At 48.3% G+C, this 14,436-nt stretch overlaps 1 protein-coding gene across 4 annotated transcripts in view; it reads right to left on the minus strand.

Moving 5' to 3' along the window:
* Positions 1-14,436, minus strand: part of LOC120104597 (uncharacterized) — a 76,420-nt gene that overhangs the window by 37,967 nt on the left and 24,017 nt on the right. For 2 of the 4 annotated variants that reach the window (XM_088706287.2, XM_088706286.2), the window contains exons 11-14: positions 12,732-12,994; positions 11,798-11,834; positions 4,813-4,993; positions 4,483-4,631 (exon numbers count right to left, since the gene is read on the minus strand). In XM_088706287.2, the coding sequence (XP_088562413.1) occupies positions 4,483-4,631; positions 4,813-4,993; positions 11,798-11,834; positions 12,732-12,994 (630 nt within the window). Of the gene's footprint in view, positions 1-1,215; positions 2,778-4,482; positions 4,632-4,812; positions 4,994-6,839; positions 11,655-11,797; positions 11,835-12,731; positions 12,995-14,436 lie in introns of those variants that run through there. The other 2 variants (XM_088706289.2, XM_088706292.2) reach the window with 2 other exon arrangements.

The raw sequence follows: 14,436 nt of genomic DNA on the forward strand, positions 1-14,436 counted from the left end.
GGACGCCACCAGTCGACGCACCGTCATCCACCGTCCCGGCAGCGGAGCTCCTCCCCTCTTGGTTCGCGGCAGCCCCCGGGTCCAATTTCCAGCAACAGACATAGATAGCGGAAGAGAGGGAGGAAGGCAAACGAACAGAGTAACCTAATACTTACATTGATTCTGAGCAAAGAGTCCTGCAAGGATGAAGAAAACCAAAACCAAACGCATGGTCTTCATGGCGAACGTACCCAAGGGAATTGAAGAAGATAATCACAAGGCTACCTTTACACTATCAAACGGGAGGTAACACCGAGGCTTTTAAAAGCCATTATGGAAATTATTTTGGGTGGGAGTTACTAAATATATTTTCTTTAAAAAGGTTGCTATATATCGATGCCGAATGGAATTGGAAGACAATTATAAGGCTGCTTTTTTTGGCCAATCAAACAAGGACTTTTAAACCATATGGAAACTAAATATCTTCTCTTTAGTTATGGTGACAAAATCTTTCATGGTGGGAATCAGTATATATATATATATATATATTCTTTAAAAAGGTTGTGACAGATACATATAATGAATCGAATTAAACAAGGCAATCAATCACAAGGCTGTCATTTCCCATAAAACAAGAGACAGGCCGTCCAAGGTGTAGGTAAGGAAACTTATTTTGGGTGGGTCCAATTTCTTTTTCTAAGGGGTCAAGAAAGGGCCCAGCGTGGGCAAGCATCCAACTGAAATACTTATATCGCATAAACGGATACAGAGACCAAAAAAGATTCCTTCTCATCCCTCGTCTCGGAGACGACACGCGGTAGTGATCCATAGCTTGGAGATCACCATCTCTTCCCTAGGCTGAAACCGATTTTGGTTGTGCATCCGGATGATATTAGTTAGAAGCAAAAATTCATACGCATCCTTATCTCCACCTTGGACCTACACCTTACCTACACCTTGGACGGCCTGTCTCTTGTTTTATGGGAAATGACAGCCTTGTGATTGATTGCCTTGTTTAATTCGATTCATTATATGTATCTGTCACAACCTTTTTAAAGAATATATATATATATATACTGATTCCCACCATGAAAGATTTTGTCACCATAACTAAAGAGAAGATATTTAGTTTCCATATGGTTTAAAAGTCCTTGTTTGATTGGCCAAAAAAAGCAGCCTTATAATTGTCTTCCAATTCCATTCGGCATCGATATATAGCAACCTTTTTAAAGAAAATATATTTAGTAACTCCCACCCAAAATAATTTCCATAATGGCTTTTAAAAGCCTCGGTGTTACCTCCCGTTTGATAGTGTAAAGGTAGCCTTGTGATTATCTTCTTCAATTCCCTTGGGTACGTTCGCCATGAAGACCATGCGTTTGGCTTTGGTTTTCTTCGTCCTTGCAGGACTCTTTGCTCAGAATCAATGTAAGTATTAGGTTACTCTGTTCGTTTGCCTTCCTCCCTCTCTTCCGCTATCTATGTCTGTTGCTGGAAATTGGACCCGAGGGCTGCCGCGAACCAAGAGGGGAGGAGCTCCGCTGCCGGGACGGTGGATGACGGTGCGTCGACTGGTGGCGTCCTCCCGGAGAGTCCTACAAAAAAGCCGGTGGCCGGGCTTTCCGGCGCCGGCCCTCCGAAGCTTAAGTCAGAGGAGGCTAATATGTGGAGGGAGTAAAGGAGGAGGAATGTTTGTTCTTTTTTGTGTATATTTGTGTCCGTTCTGTGTCGTCCCTTCCCTCCTTCCTCCAGGTTCCCTTTTATAAGAAGATATTATGTTACCTGGGAGGTGACAGGGGGATTTGTCCTCTTTTGTGATAATTAGGCACGATTTTGCTCATTAATGGCGTAGTGGAGAATAAGGCTGGATCAGACCGGAGTCAGGGAGTTGTCGCGGTTGATCGGACCCATTGGGGTGGTTGAACCGCCGGCCGTGGTGGGCCTGGGGTTCGTGGATGGTAAGTGCATTAATTGCTGAGTGAACCGGCGGTCAGGAAGAGCCATACGCTTTGATGGTTCAGTGATCCGGAGATAATCTTGAGCCGTGTTCATTTAATGACTGAGTGCATCAGAGGCCTGAGGGGGTCTCATGCATTGATGATAGGCCGTGCCGAATACCTGCGGAGATCTCGTGCCTTGATGGCTTAGGGATGGTGGCAGGTTGTAGTGGAGTCATGTATTTAGTTGTCAGATCCTTTAAAGGGTTAGACGGAAATTGGGTATTCGGCTAAGGCATGGGCCTGGCACGGGTGCCGAGCCGAGCTGGTCGCCTAGCGGAGTGTCCTGTGGCGGGATTGCTTCTGGTCGGCGCTCTTTGGTCGGGCGCCTCTCTGGTCGGCGCTCTTTGGTCGGGCGCCTCTCTGGTCGGGCGCTTCTGAGATGGCATGACTTGGGTTTTCCCCCAACAGTGTCTATCTCTTTTCGTGAGAAAAGATGAAGAAGACTGGCAACACTGAAAGAAAATAGTACCTTAACCAGTATTCATTCATTAAAAACACAGTTATGATTTTTTTGGTGTAGAAAAAGCTAAATCCTATTCTTGCAACTTGTATTTCTTTACTAGTTTTAAATCTTTGTATCATAATATTTGATCGTCAATTTTAAATTATGGCCAAACTAGGCTAATATAGTTTCTAACCTTGAACGTCTTTTGGATAGGTCAAGGCCCAGAGCCGTGCTATATTGACGTTTGCATTTCTGGGCGTCCCTGCTACTGCTGCCCAGCCCATGGACGCGGGTCACGTTGTTATAATACGCGAGCGGAATGCGTGGCCGACTGCAACCCCCCTGCAGGAAACCTTTACCAGACTCCATGAGTTCAAGATTCGAAATATGCACTTGTCCTCATGAATAATGATCCATGTGTGCTGTAATTGCTTCACATGCCTTTTTAGAAAGTAATAATAATCCAGTTATGTGATATATTATCAGAAATGGCTGTCTATCTGTACGTGATATAATCCATAACATCACCCAACAAAACTAGCCAGAAAATATTATTTATGATTAAGGGCTCGTTCGGTTCGCAGGAAAAGGAGGGGGGAAAGTGTGGTCAACGGAAAAGTAATGAAATGCCTCTTGTTTGGTTGGAGTTTTCAAAGGAGAGAGATAGGAAAATTGTATTTCCATGGGAATATGATTCCCACATTTCATAGGAAAGTCTTTCCCATGAGAAACATGGGAAAGTTACTTTCCCATGAGGTGGGAATCACTCCTTTTTTATTTTTTTCCAAAAAGAACCTATTTTCAAAGGAGAGAGATAGAAAAGTTGTATTCCCATGGGAATATGATTCCCACATTTCATGGGAAAGTCTTTCCCATGAGAAACATGGGAAAGTTACTTTCCCATGAGGTGAGAATCACTCCTTTTTTATTTTTTTTCCAAAAAGACCCTTCAGAATTAAAGAAGCATTAAAGAGGCATTAAAAACCTATTTTTTATTAAGGGCATAATAGGAATTATACATAACTTTCCTAAGAAAGTGGATGGTCAACCAAACATAAGCACTTTGGAAATTTGTCACTTTCCCATAATTAACCAAACATGCCAAAAGTACTTTCCTAGGTATCCTCTTCCTAGGAATCTGATTTCCAGGAATTATATTCCTAGGAGGGAAAATACTTCCCGCGAACCAAACGAGCCCTAAGATGATAGCACAGTTGGAATGGGGCTAAGATTTCACCGAAGTGGCTCAGGTTCAAAACGCGTGAGCGTCGATTAAATGCGGGGCCGGATGCCTAATCCTATTACTAAAATGTCCCTCCCTCCTCTATTACTAAACTTATTACAATAATATATATATATATTATGGTGTATGGATATATTATACAGTAAAAAAATTAAAAAATAATAAATTTTGGAGTGTACTAGATAGATCTCTTTCATCTGCAAAATATTTTTAAAATAGTTGATCACATATGAAGCCACTCAATCTGCTGTTCCATTAGTCTATATATATATATATATATATATTTGCCTATGAGATGAGCCCATGGATCTTAGCCGAAATGTCACCCTACTTTAGTACTAAGCTCTCATTCCTAGCATTACTGGATATAAAAAATAGTCAAAAATAGGTAAAACTTGTGGGTGGGTCCCATTTCTTTTTCTAAGGGGTCAAGAAAGGGCCCAGCGTGGGCAAGCATCCAACTGAAATACTTATATCGCATAAACGGATACAGGGACTAAAAAAGATTCCTTCTCATCCCTCGTCTCGGAGACGACACGCGGCAGTGATCCATAGCTTGGAGATCACCATCTCTTCCCCAGGCTGAAACCGGTTTTGGTTGTGCATCCGGATGATATTAGTTAGAAGCAAAAATTCATACGCATCCTTATCTTAACAGAAATCGATGTAAATTAAATATAAAAGATTTTTAACATCCCATTGAATTAGATCAGCTGTTTGTTAATCTTTTGTCATTGTTTATTCTAACTTCAGTACTATCTCTATTGAGCAAAATCTTTATGAAGTGAGGAATCTAAATGGGACATGACTCTTACCAAGCTCCCAACCATGGATAGTGTAACCCTTATTGACAGTGTAGTGAATAAAAGATGCAGCATTGGTGGAGTTCCAGGGTCCTCCTAAAGAACCACCCGGCAAATGAACCCTTCCATTAAGGGCATTCAGCCCAAAAATGATTACAGCTCTGAAGCAAGAATGCATCGGATTAGACAAAATTTATGAAGAGAGCAATGAGAAATGCAGGATACGCCTACCACGAAAGCATTCATTATGAAAGCATACTATCCTAACAGAATTTTTCTAGTGGGATCAAGGGAAAAACTAGTCCATGAGGCATTTATAGGAAGTTTAAATAATCAAAGTACCCGGCTTTTTTGAAGAAACCATTGAGTTCATCCCATCTATGCATGGGTAGGCAGCCTTGAGAAAAACCAAACATCTCAGATTTTTTCTTAACAAAAGGAGTACATGGCTGTTGAGGATCCACGCCATATATGACCTTATCTTGCAAGGAGCCCCCAATGCGGAGTTTCAATGGAGAAAATTCTGAAAGGTCACTGTTGGGGGAAAAACCCCAAGTCATACCGCCACGGAGGCGCTCGACTAAAGAGCGCCGACCGGAAAGGCGCTCGGCCAAAGGGCACCGACCAGAAGGCGCTCGACTTAGGAGCGCCGACCAGAGAGAGCGCCAAGAAGAGGCGCCCAACCAAAATAACCAAGTAAAGCTGCTCGGCTAGAAGAGCCGACCAGAGGACGCCGACCAGAGAAACGCTCGAACTAGAAAGCGCCGACCAGAGACAGCGCCAAATAGAGGCGCTCGGCTAGAAGGTGCTCGCCCAAAGGGCGCCGACCCCGCCACAGGGCGCCCTATTGGGCGACCAGCTCGGCTCGGCACCCCTGCCGAGCCGACGCCTCAACCAAATGTTCAACCTGCCGCCATCTCCAAGCCATCAAGGCATAAGATCTTCGCGGGTATTCGGCACGACATGTCATTAATGCATGAGACCTCCTCAAGTGTCCGATGCACTCAGTCATTTAATGAACACGGCTCAAGACGATCTCCGGATCACTGAACCATCAGAGCGTATGGCTCTTCCTGACCGCCGGTTCATTCAGTAATAAATGCACTTACCATCCACGAACCCCAGGCCCACTACGGCTGACGGTTCAACCACTCCAACGGGTCCGATCGACCGTGACAACTTCCTGGTTCCGGTCTGATTCGGTCCCGTTCTCCACTACGCCATTAATGGGCCAAATCGTGCCCAATTATGACGGAAAGGGACAAATTCCCCGTCACCTCCCAGGTAACACAAAATCCCACTATAAAAGGGAACCTGGGGGGAAAGAGAAGGGGGACGGAAGGACCGGAAAACCCCGAAAGAGGGACCGAAAAAGTGGAGAGAAGATAGAAGTAAACAGCACAGACACCATTGATGACATCAATCTCCTTCACCTTATCCACATATTGACACTGTCTTCTCCACATACTCTCTCCCCCGCTCTCTCCACATATCTGCCCCCTCTGACTTAAGCATCGGAGGGCCGGCGCCGGGGAGCCCGGCCACCGATTTTCTTGCAGGACCTGCGCCCCCCAGGAGGACACCACCTCGCCGGCGCACCGTCGACCACCGCTTCTGAGGCGGAGCTCCACCCCTTCCGGAGGACGTCAGCAGTCGGCGCGCGGTCGCCCACCGTCCCTGCGGCGGAGCCCCTCCTTCCCCGGCTTCGCGGCGGCCCTCGGGTCCAATTTCCAGCAACAGTTGGCGCTAGAGGAAGGGACTCCGAGCAGAGGAGCGTCTTCAGTCGCCTCGGCGCAGGGACACACTTGGTACCAGGTACCCATTTACTTAATGTCTTTACATTATTTCATTCTTGGATTTCTCTCTGCCAACGTCCTCGAGGAACGGACTCCGAGCAGAGGAGCGTCTTCAGTCGCCTCGGCGCAGGGACGCACTTGGTACCAGGTACCCATTTACTTAATGTCTTTACATTATTTCATTCTTGGATTTCTCTCTGCCGACGTCCTCGATGAACGGACTCCGAGCAGAGGAGCGTCTTCAGTCGCCTCGGCGCAGGGACGCACTTGGTACCAGGTACCCATTTACTTAATGTCTTTACATTATTTCATTCTTGGATTTCTCTCTGCCGACGTCCTCGAGGAACGGACTCCGAGCAGAGGAGCGTCTTCAGTCGCCTCGGCGCAGGGACGCACTTGGTACCAGGTACCCATTTACTTAATGTCTTTACATTATTTCATTCTTGGATTTCTCTCTGCCGACGTCCTCGAGGAACGGACTCCGAGCAGAGGAGCGTCTTCAGTCGCCTCGGCGCAGGGACGCACTTGGTACCAGGTACCCATTTACTTAATGTCTTTACATTATTTCATTCTTGGATTTCTCTCTGCCGACGTCCTCGAGGAACGGACTCCGAGCAGAGGAGCGTCTTCAGTCGCCTCGGCGCAGGGACGCACTTGGTACCAGGTACCCATTTACTTAATGTCTTTACATTATTTCATTCTTGGATTTCTCTCTGCCGACGTCCTCGAGGAACGGACTCCGAGCAGAGGAGCGTCTTCAGTCGCCTCGGCGCATGGACGCACACGGTACAAGGTACCCATTTGTGCTTCTACATTAATGTTTTTACGTTATCTATTGTCCTCGGATCTCTGCTGACGTCCTCAAAGAATGGACTCCGAGCAGAAGAGCATTTTCAATCGCCTCGGCGAAAGAATGCTCACGACACCAAACTATTATACTATGGTGAATCCTTGTCACGAGCTGACAAGTATTCAACCCAATTGTTGGGAAAAAATTCGGTCCGCCCCGATAACTCGAGGCTCGGACCCAAAGTTCACTAACTTCGCTAAAATTTTAAGTCCTAGAGACCGCCTTAGGGCTCGGTCGAATCCTGGACTAAGCTCGGAAAGACTCTCCGAGCCCAAATTCCTCTTAGCATAAGCGTTATGCCGGTGGTCGAAGGACCGAGCAGCGGAGCTCGGCAAGCCAAACCTAAAACCCTGTGGCGGGTAAAAGCTGAGGCCCTAGAGCCCATATCCTCGGAACCTAAAACGGACCCGAGCAGAGAAACTTGGACTACAATAGACAAGTTTCCAAAAAAGTATATTCATTTCAAAAGGCCCGTAGGCAAAGTACAAAAATTCGGGTTTGGCCCTTACAAGTATGGGGGGCCATCCCGACTTAAACCAAATAAAGCAAAAATTACACTAAGATTCGAGCTCGACCACTTCGGCTTCGGCAGTGCCAGGAGTGGTTGGCTCAGCAGCCGGGACCTCTTCGGTGGCCTCGGCAGCGATAGGAGTAGCCTCGGAGGCGACCTCGGTCACTTTGGGGACGGCTACGGCCGCCTCGGTCCCCGGAGTTTCTGCCTCCGCAGCCGGCCTCTCGACCCCTGCTCCCGATTGGAGCAGGTTCACGTCAAAATTCGGGAGGAGCCGCCGCAGTTGGTTGCGGAAATCCCGGAAGCCTTGGATCAGCCCATTCACGCCCTCCTCTTCTAGGAGGTCGCGAAACTCCTCCGACTCGCGGAAGAGCCTCGCCGCGTTCTGGGCCTGCTCTCGAGCCTCGAGCTCCCGGGCCTCATGATAGGTGGCCTTCCGCTTGAGGTTCCTTAGCCCCCGCTCGAGCTCTAAGTGGCGAGCGCGGGCACTCTCCACCTCCTGCCCGCGGGAGGCCAGCGCCTGCTCGGCCTTCGCCAGGCGACTTTCTGCGGCGCGCAGCTCGGACCTCGCCAACGCGTGCGCGCCCTTCTCTTCCTCGAGCTCTGCGGTAAGAGCTCGGACTCCCTCCTCGGATGCTCCAACTTTTTTCTGGAGCACCTGACGCTCGGCCTCGGCGGCTTGGTACTTCGCCTCGGTGGCTAAGTACCTCGCCTGGGCCTCGTCAAACCCGCGCTGGCACCTCCGGGCCTTCTCCCGATATTCTTGGACTAGGTGCGTCAGCATTTCCGTCTCGTGCAAATGCTGTAAAAGAGGCGAAAAAAAAACATAAGGCGCCACTAGGAAAAAAAATCTATACAAATTACACAGGAGGAAAATTTTACTTATCCGGACGGCGTTGCAGCGGGTGAAGTCCATGAAAGCATTATAGCTCATGGACTGCATCATGGCCCGGTCGGCCGGGAGCAGCGCGAGCCGAAATACTTCGCGCGCTACTCGAGGGCTCTCGAGGGCTGAATCGCCCTCGAACACCGACCAGGTGGGCGCAAAGGGCACCCATTCCTCCGAGCTTGATGGACCCGGAAGGCCAGCATCGGCTGGCCTAGGTAGAACCGACCCCGAGGCTCCCTGACTGCTCTCCGGCTCGGAGCTAGGGGGCTGGGGTCGGACGAGCGGCCGATCTGACCGCCGCACAACTATGGCGGGGCGTGCAAGCCCGGGACCCGCGGAACTCCTCCCCTGGTCGGCGACTGAAGCGTCCCGCCGACCAGGACTTTGCACGGGCGCCGGGCATGGGGGCACCACCGAGGCTGCCCTGGAGCCCGAGCCCCCGGAATCCGCGCCCTCCCTCTGACCAGCTTCGGGGCGCGCGGGCTGAGAAGGACCCGCCCCGGAGTAAGCGGGGCGAGAAGGGCCCGCCTCGGGATGCGCGGGGCGGGAAGGACCCGCCTCGGCCACTGCTGCCGCCGAGGGAGTCGAGGTCGCCGAGACCTTTTGCTTCTTCCTCGGCTCGGTAGGCTCGCCCGAGAGCTCGGCTGCCCTCTTCTGGAAGCGGGCGTAGAGGACTTCGCTTTTCGTCACCATCTTTGCGATGTCTGCAAAGATGAACAAAATTAGAACAATAGAACAACAAGGAAATAAAAAGCTGTTTAACTATCCTTACCCTGAGGACGTGCCGAGCTCAGGCCCACGTTCACCAGAGCGTCCTCACTAATAAGGCCGTTCAGCAAAATCCCGTCCCCAAGGCTGCGGATGGTATCGAGGGTCTCCTGCTCACGCGGAGAAAGCTGGGGAGGCCTGTTGATGGACTTAAGCTGGGCTGGCCCCCACCTGGGGTCAAACCCCCAGGACCGTTCAGAGCCAAGGAAGAAGAACTTCTCCTTCCAGCCATGAATGGACGAGGGGGCACCATGAAAGAGTGGCCAACCCGCCTGAAGGGCGATGTAAAGCCACTCTCCGTCTCCCGGATTCGACTTAAAAATAAAAAGTCGTCGGAAAACGTTAACAGAGGTCGGAATCCCCTGCAGTAAACACAGTGACAGGAAGCCCATCACTGTCCTCCAGGCATTCGGAGTGAGCTGCGCCGGAACCAACCGGCATACGGTTAGCAGCTCATTCACGAAGCTGTGAAGAGGAAATCGGAGGTCGACCCAGAGTGACTCCAGGTGCACTCCAATCCGGCCTACCGGAGGATCGATTACCCGATCCCTTCGCCTGGCGGGTTCCAAACGGAACCCCTGAAGAGGGAAAAACCACTCTTCGGTCATTTCGACCTCCAGGGTGCTCATGGTGGATACGACTTCACTGGGGAGAGAACCCATTGTAGAGGAAGAAAGGGATTAAAAAAGAAAAAAAGGACAACCTGGGGAAGATGCCGGAGAAAAGGAACTTCGGTCTGAGGAAGACTAGAAGAAAGAAAAGCTGGAAGCAGGAAGCAATAGAAAGAGGACAGAAGGCCGGGGGAGAGTTTAAATAGACCTCCCCAACGGCCCGGATCAGCGAGAGACGCTGTATCCTGTTTGGATGGCGACGCGTGTCGGTCTAAAAGACAGAACGACGCATTTAATTAGGGCCAGCGCTTCGAACGCCGAAGCGCCCCATCGGATCGTGCGGAAAGGCGTCCGCAATCGAAGATCGTGCGGCCCCATCATGAGCCCACGACGCGAGGACGCTTCGCAAAAAGTGTCCCAATAATGAGACTTTTCGGAAAACAAGAGACGCCGCCTATTAAAGGCACCTCGAAGCTTCCGATAATTCAAAATGCGCAGTAAATTAAAATTTTTGGAAACCGAAATGACCCAACCAAAGCTACTTCCCGCGCTCCAGCTGGTAGCCAACTGGAACTCGGAAGTCGGGGGGTAGTGTTGGGGAAAAAACCCCAAGTCATACCGCCACGGAGGCGCTCGACTAAAGAGCGCCGACCGAAAAGGCGCTCGGCCAAAGGGCACCGACCAGAAGGCGCTCGATTAAGGAGCGCCGACCAGAGAGAGCGCCAAGAAGAGGCGCCCAACCAAAATAACCAAGTAAAGCTGCTCGGCTAGAAGAGCCGACCAGAGGACGCCGACCAGAGAAGCGCTCGAACTAGAAAGCGCCGACCAGAGACAGCGCCAAATAGAGGCGCTCGGCTAGAAGGTGCTCGCCCAAAGGGCGCCGACCCCGCCACAGGGCGCCCTATTGGGCGACCAGCTCGGCTCGGCACCCCTGCCGAGCCCACGCCTCAACCAAATGTTCAACCTGCCCCATCTCCAAGCCATCAAGGCATAAGATCTTCGTGGGTATTTGGCACGACATGTCATTAATGCACGAGACCTCCTCAAGTCTCCGATGCACTCAGTCATTTAATGAACACGGCTCAAGACGATCTCCGGATCACTGAACCATCAGAGCATATGGCTCTTCCTGACCGCCGGTTTATTCAGTAATAAATGCACTTACCATCCACGAACCCCAGGCCCACTACGGCTGACGGTTCAACCACTCCAACGGGTCCGATCGACCGTGACAACTTCCTGGTTCCGGTCTGATTCGGTCCCGTTCTCCACTACGCCATTAATGGGCCAAATCGTGCCCAATTATGACGGAAAGGGACAAATTTCCCGTCACCTCCCAGGTAACACAAAATTCCACTATAAAAGGGAACCTGGGGGGAAAGAGAAGGGGGACGGAAGGACCGGAAAACCCCGAAAGAGGGACCGAAAAAGAGGAGAGAAGATAGAAGTAAACAGCACAAACACCATTGATGACATCAATCTCCTTCACCTTATCCCCATATTGACACTGTCTTCTCCACATACTCTCTCCCCCGCTCTCTCCACATATCTGCCCCCTCTGACTTAAGCATCGGAGGGCCGGCGCCGGGGAGCCCGGCCACCGGTTTTCTTGCAGGACCTGCGCCCCCCAGGAGGACACCACCCCGCCGGCGCACCGTCGACCACCGCTTCTGAGGCGGAGCTCCACCCCTTCCGAAGGACGTCAGCAGCCGGCGCGCGGTCGCCCACCGTCCCTGCGGCGGAGCCCCTCCTTCCCCGGCTTCGCGGCGGCCCCCGGGTCCAATTTCCAGCAACAGTCACAAAAATTAGTTCAGAGGAAAAAAAAAACTAGATTGGCCATTTGATATTAAAAGCATAGGCATAGATTAATTTTTTAAAATAAAATACTAGGAAAGCACTTACCTTTAACAGCATTCAATAAAATCTTGTTGGAAAGATTCTACAGGAAGGAAAAAATGAAACACCTGTGTCAATCACCATTTTCAATCATTTTACCTTCACATTCAGAAAGTAATATTTGTTTTGAAAAAAAAAAAGTCTGGATCACACACACTAACATGAGATGGACAAATGAACACACCAAATAAACAATTGAATTATAGAAGGGAATTATAGAGGAAGAAGAAGAAGAAGATCGTTTTTTTCTTAAGACTATATACTACTACTAATATCAGAAACCATGTCAAGGAAACCATCTTCAAAATGTAAAATGGGACCTCACAGGATTTAGACATTATGAGGAAATATAAATGATGATGGAGTGAACTTTATCAGAAGTACTGGATCCTCATTTTCAATTTCCATTCAACAAACCTATGATATCAAGAAGAGTGAAACAAATAAAATTAGCATATTAATGAAAACTACAAATAGTTTTCACTCGAAATGAAAAAAGGGAAACAATCTGGAAACAACACATAGACAAAAAAAACTCTCCAAATAGAGGCAAAAATATAAATTCTTCATTTTAATTAAGCTCCAAATCATAGAAAACCATTGCCAAATACTGACAAAAATATAAATTTTTACATAGACAATGCTAAGAAAAAAAAATCTAGAAACAACACAAACAATTGCCAAATTCGACCAAAAAAGAAAAAGTTCAGTTTTTGACAAGCTCCACATTACAAATTATAACACAATACAGAGCAAACATCCGAACTTTTGACCAAATTGAGCATTGCTACCAAACTGAACCCCCCCCCCCCCCCCCCCACACACACACAAAAAAAAAAAAACAATTCTGAGAAAATCCATATGAATAAAAGTTCAGATTTTGACGAGCTCCACATTGCAAAATATATCAGCACTAAGCCAAAAAAACCAAACTTTTTACCAGATTGAGCACGGATGCGAGGCCCCAGCTACAAGTCCCGTAATCACACTTCTCCGGCGGCCACCAATCCAGCGTAGCGCAAACGAAGTCATCGTCAGTGACCGCAATGGCAGTTGTCCCATCGACGACGGCGGTCCCCTTGCTGGCCCCAGCAGGCGGAGAAGCCCCAACAGCGTCCACTGCGACGAAGCTGGAGAGCCATAGAAATGCCCAGAAGCAGAAGCCCAGGAGCCGCAGAAGAGCTCCACCCATCTCCCAGAGGCCTTCAGAGAGAAACAGAAGGAGAATAGAGAGAAAGGTGAGGCCTTTAGGGGCAATATAAGAAGAGAATACCTCCCAGCACCACCATATAAATACTATAATGCCTTCTTACCCGAGGGTGGAATAGGTTGGTACACAAAGCTTGGAATCTATATAGAGGGAGGGGCTCCAAGAGGAGAAGGGAAACAGAGGAGGAAGGGGTGTCTTTTAGTCCAAGAAGCATGGGAGGTGATCGGACTCCACCACGCAACGTTTGAGATAACAGCTGTTATGCAACAACTTTGGAGACCTCTTGTTCCTTTATTTATTTTATAAATAAAATTATGTTTCTAGATTTAAATCTCTAAATCACCTAAAAATAAGTAAACTTGATGAGAAATGAAAACCAAAAAATGCCATAAGCATCGTAAAAATTTTGGAGGGGCTCCGTTATTGTGAATTAACGGCCTTATCAAAAGTTGGCTCCATGAAAGATGAACGGGGACCGGACTCCGCTTCCCATGCGCACTGTTTTCACCGTCACCGACAATTTTCTGAACGGAGAGCGGTCAGCTGATGCGGTTATCCTATCCAGTTGAGTGCAGGTATTCCTCCGGGACAGTTTAGTGCGGCTGGAACGAGCCTATAAAGACAAAAGGGACCAACTGCCTTTGTCTTACTGGGGTTAGATTTGGGGTAAATTTGATGTCCCCGCGGGGGGGGGGGGGAGCACGTGGTTCGGCTTCTTAAACTTTTATGGACGGCGGTGGCGAGCATGTGAAGCGGAGTTTAAAAAAAAAAGCGGAGTGGGGCCCACTGTAAGGTTTTAGATGCTTCGCTTGAGTTAGGGGGCGGTGCTTGGGAGGGAATACCCCATGTAGATACTGTCCTGTCCCAGATATTGCCACTTGATCTGGGCCGTTCATTTAGCAATGCAGCCGTTTCTAGTTGTAAGTAATCCAGTGTTTGACCATGGTGCGGGGCATTTTGAAAGAGGGACCTTTACTTAAAATTATAGAGTAAAGGGACTTTTCTATATATTGGCAACAAGTGGTACAACAACAGTAACATAGCCATTATATTCTTTTATAGAAATGAAACTCAGAAAAATAATATATTGCTCATATAATATTGACTACAAGCTTCTGTTTTGACAAAATTCTTGTGCTTTTGATAAGAAGGACCGAATAAAAATATATTATTCAGCAATATTGTTTGTCAAATTATTAATATAAGAGCTCTTTAGTCAATTAGAGATTTTTAGAAATCCATGCTTATTACGCTAGTACTCATTAATTTATGGAACTAACGGTGATTATTATGCTAAAGAAATGTTTTGGCACAGAAGAGATGTACTTTTGAAGTTTGGCTTCATATATACAAGTCCATTATAAATGTTATGATACACAAAAAAAAAAAAAATCTTTCTCTCATCTTATCAAATATCAGAATCATCAATCTTGCA

This window comes from Phoenix dactylifera, chromosome 11, assembly GCF_051530095.1.
Source record: "Phoenix dactylifera cultivar Ajwa chromosome 11, Ajwa_hap1_PhDact_Kaust_v1.1, whole genome shotgun sequence".
Classification (NCBI taxonomy): Eukaryota; Viridiplantae; Streptophyta; class Magnoliopsida; order Arecales; family Arecaceae; genus Phoenix; species Phoenix dactylifera.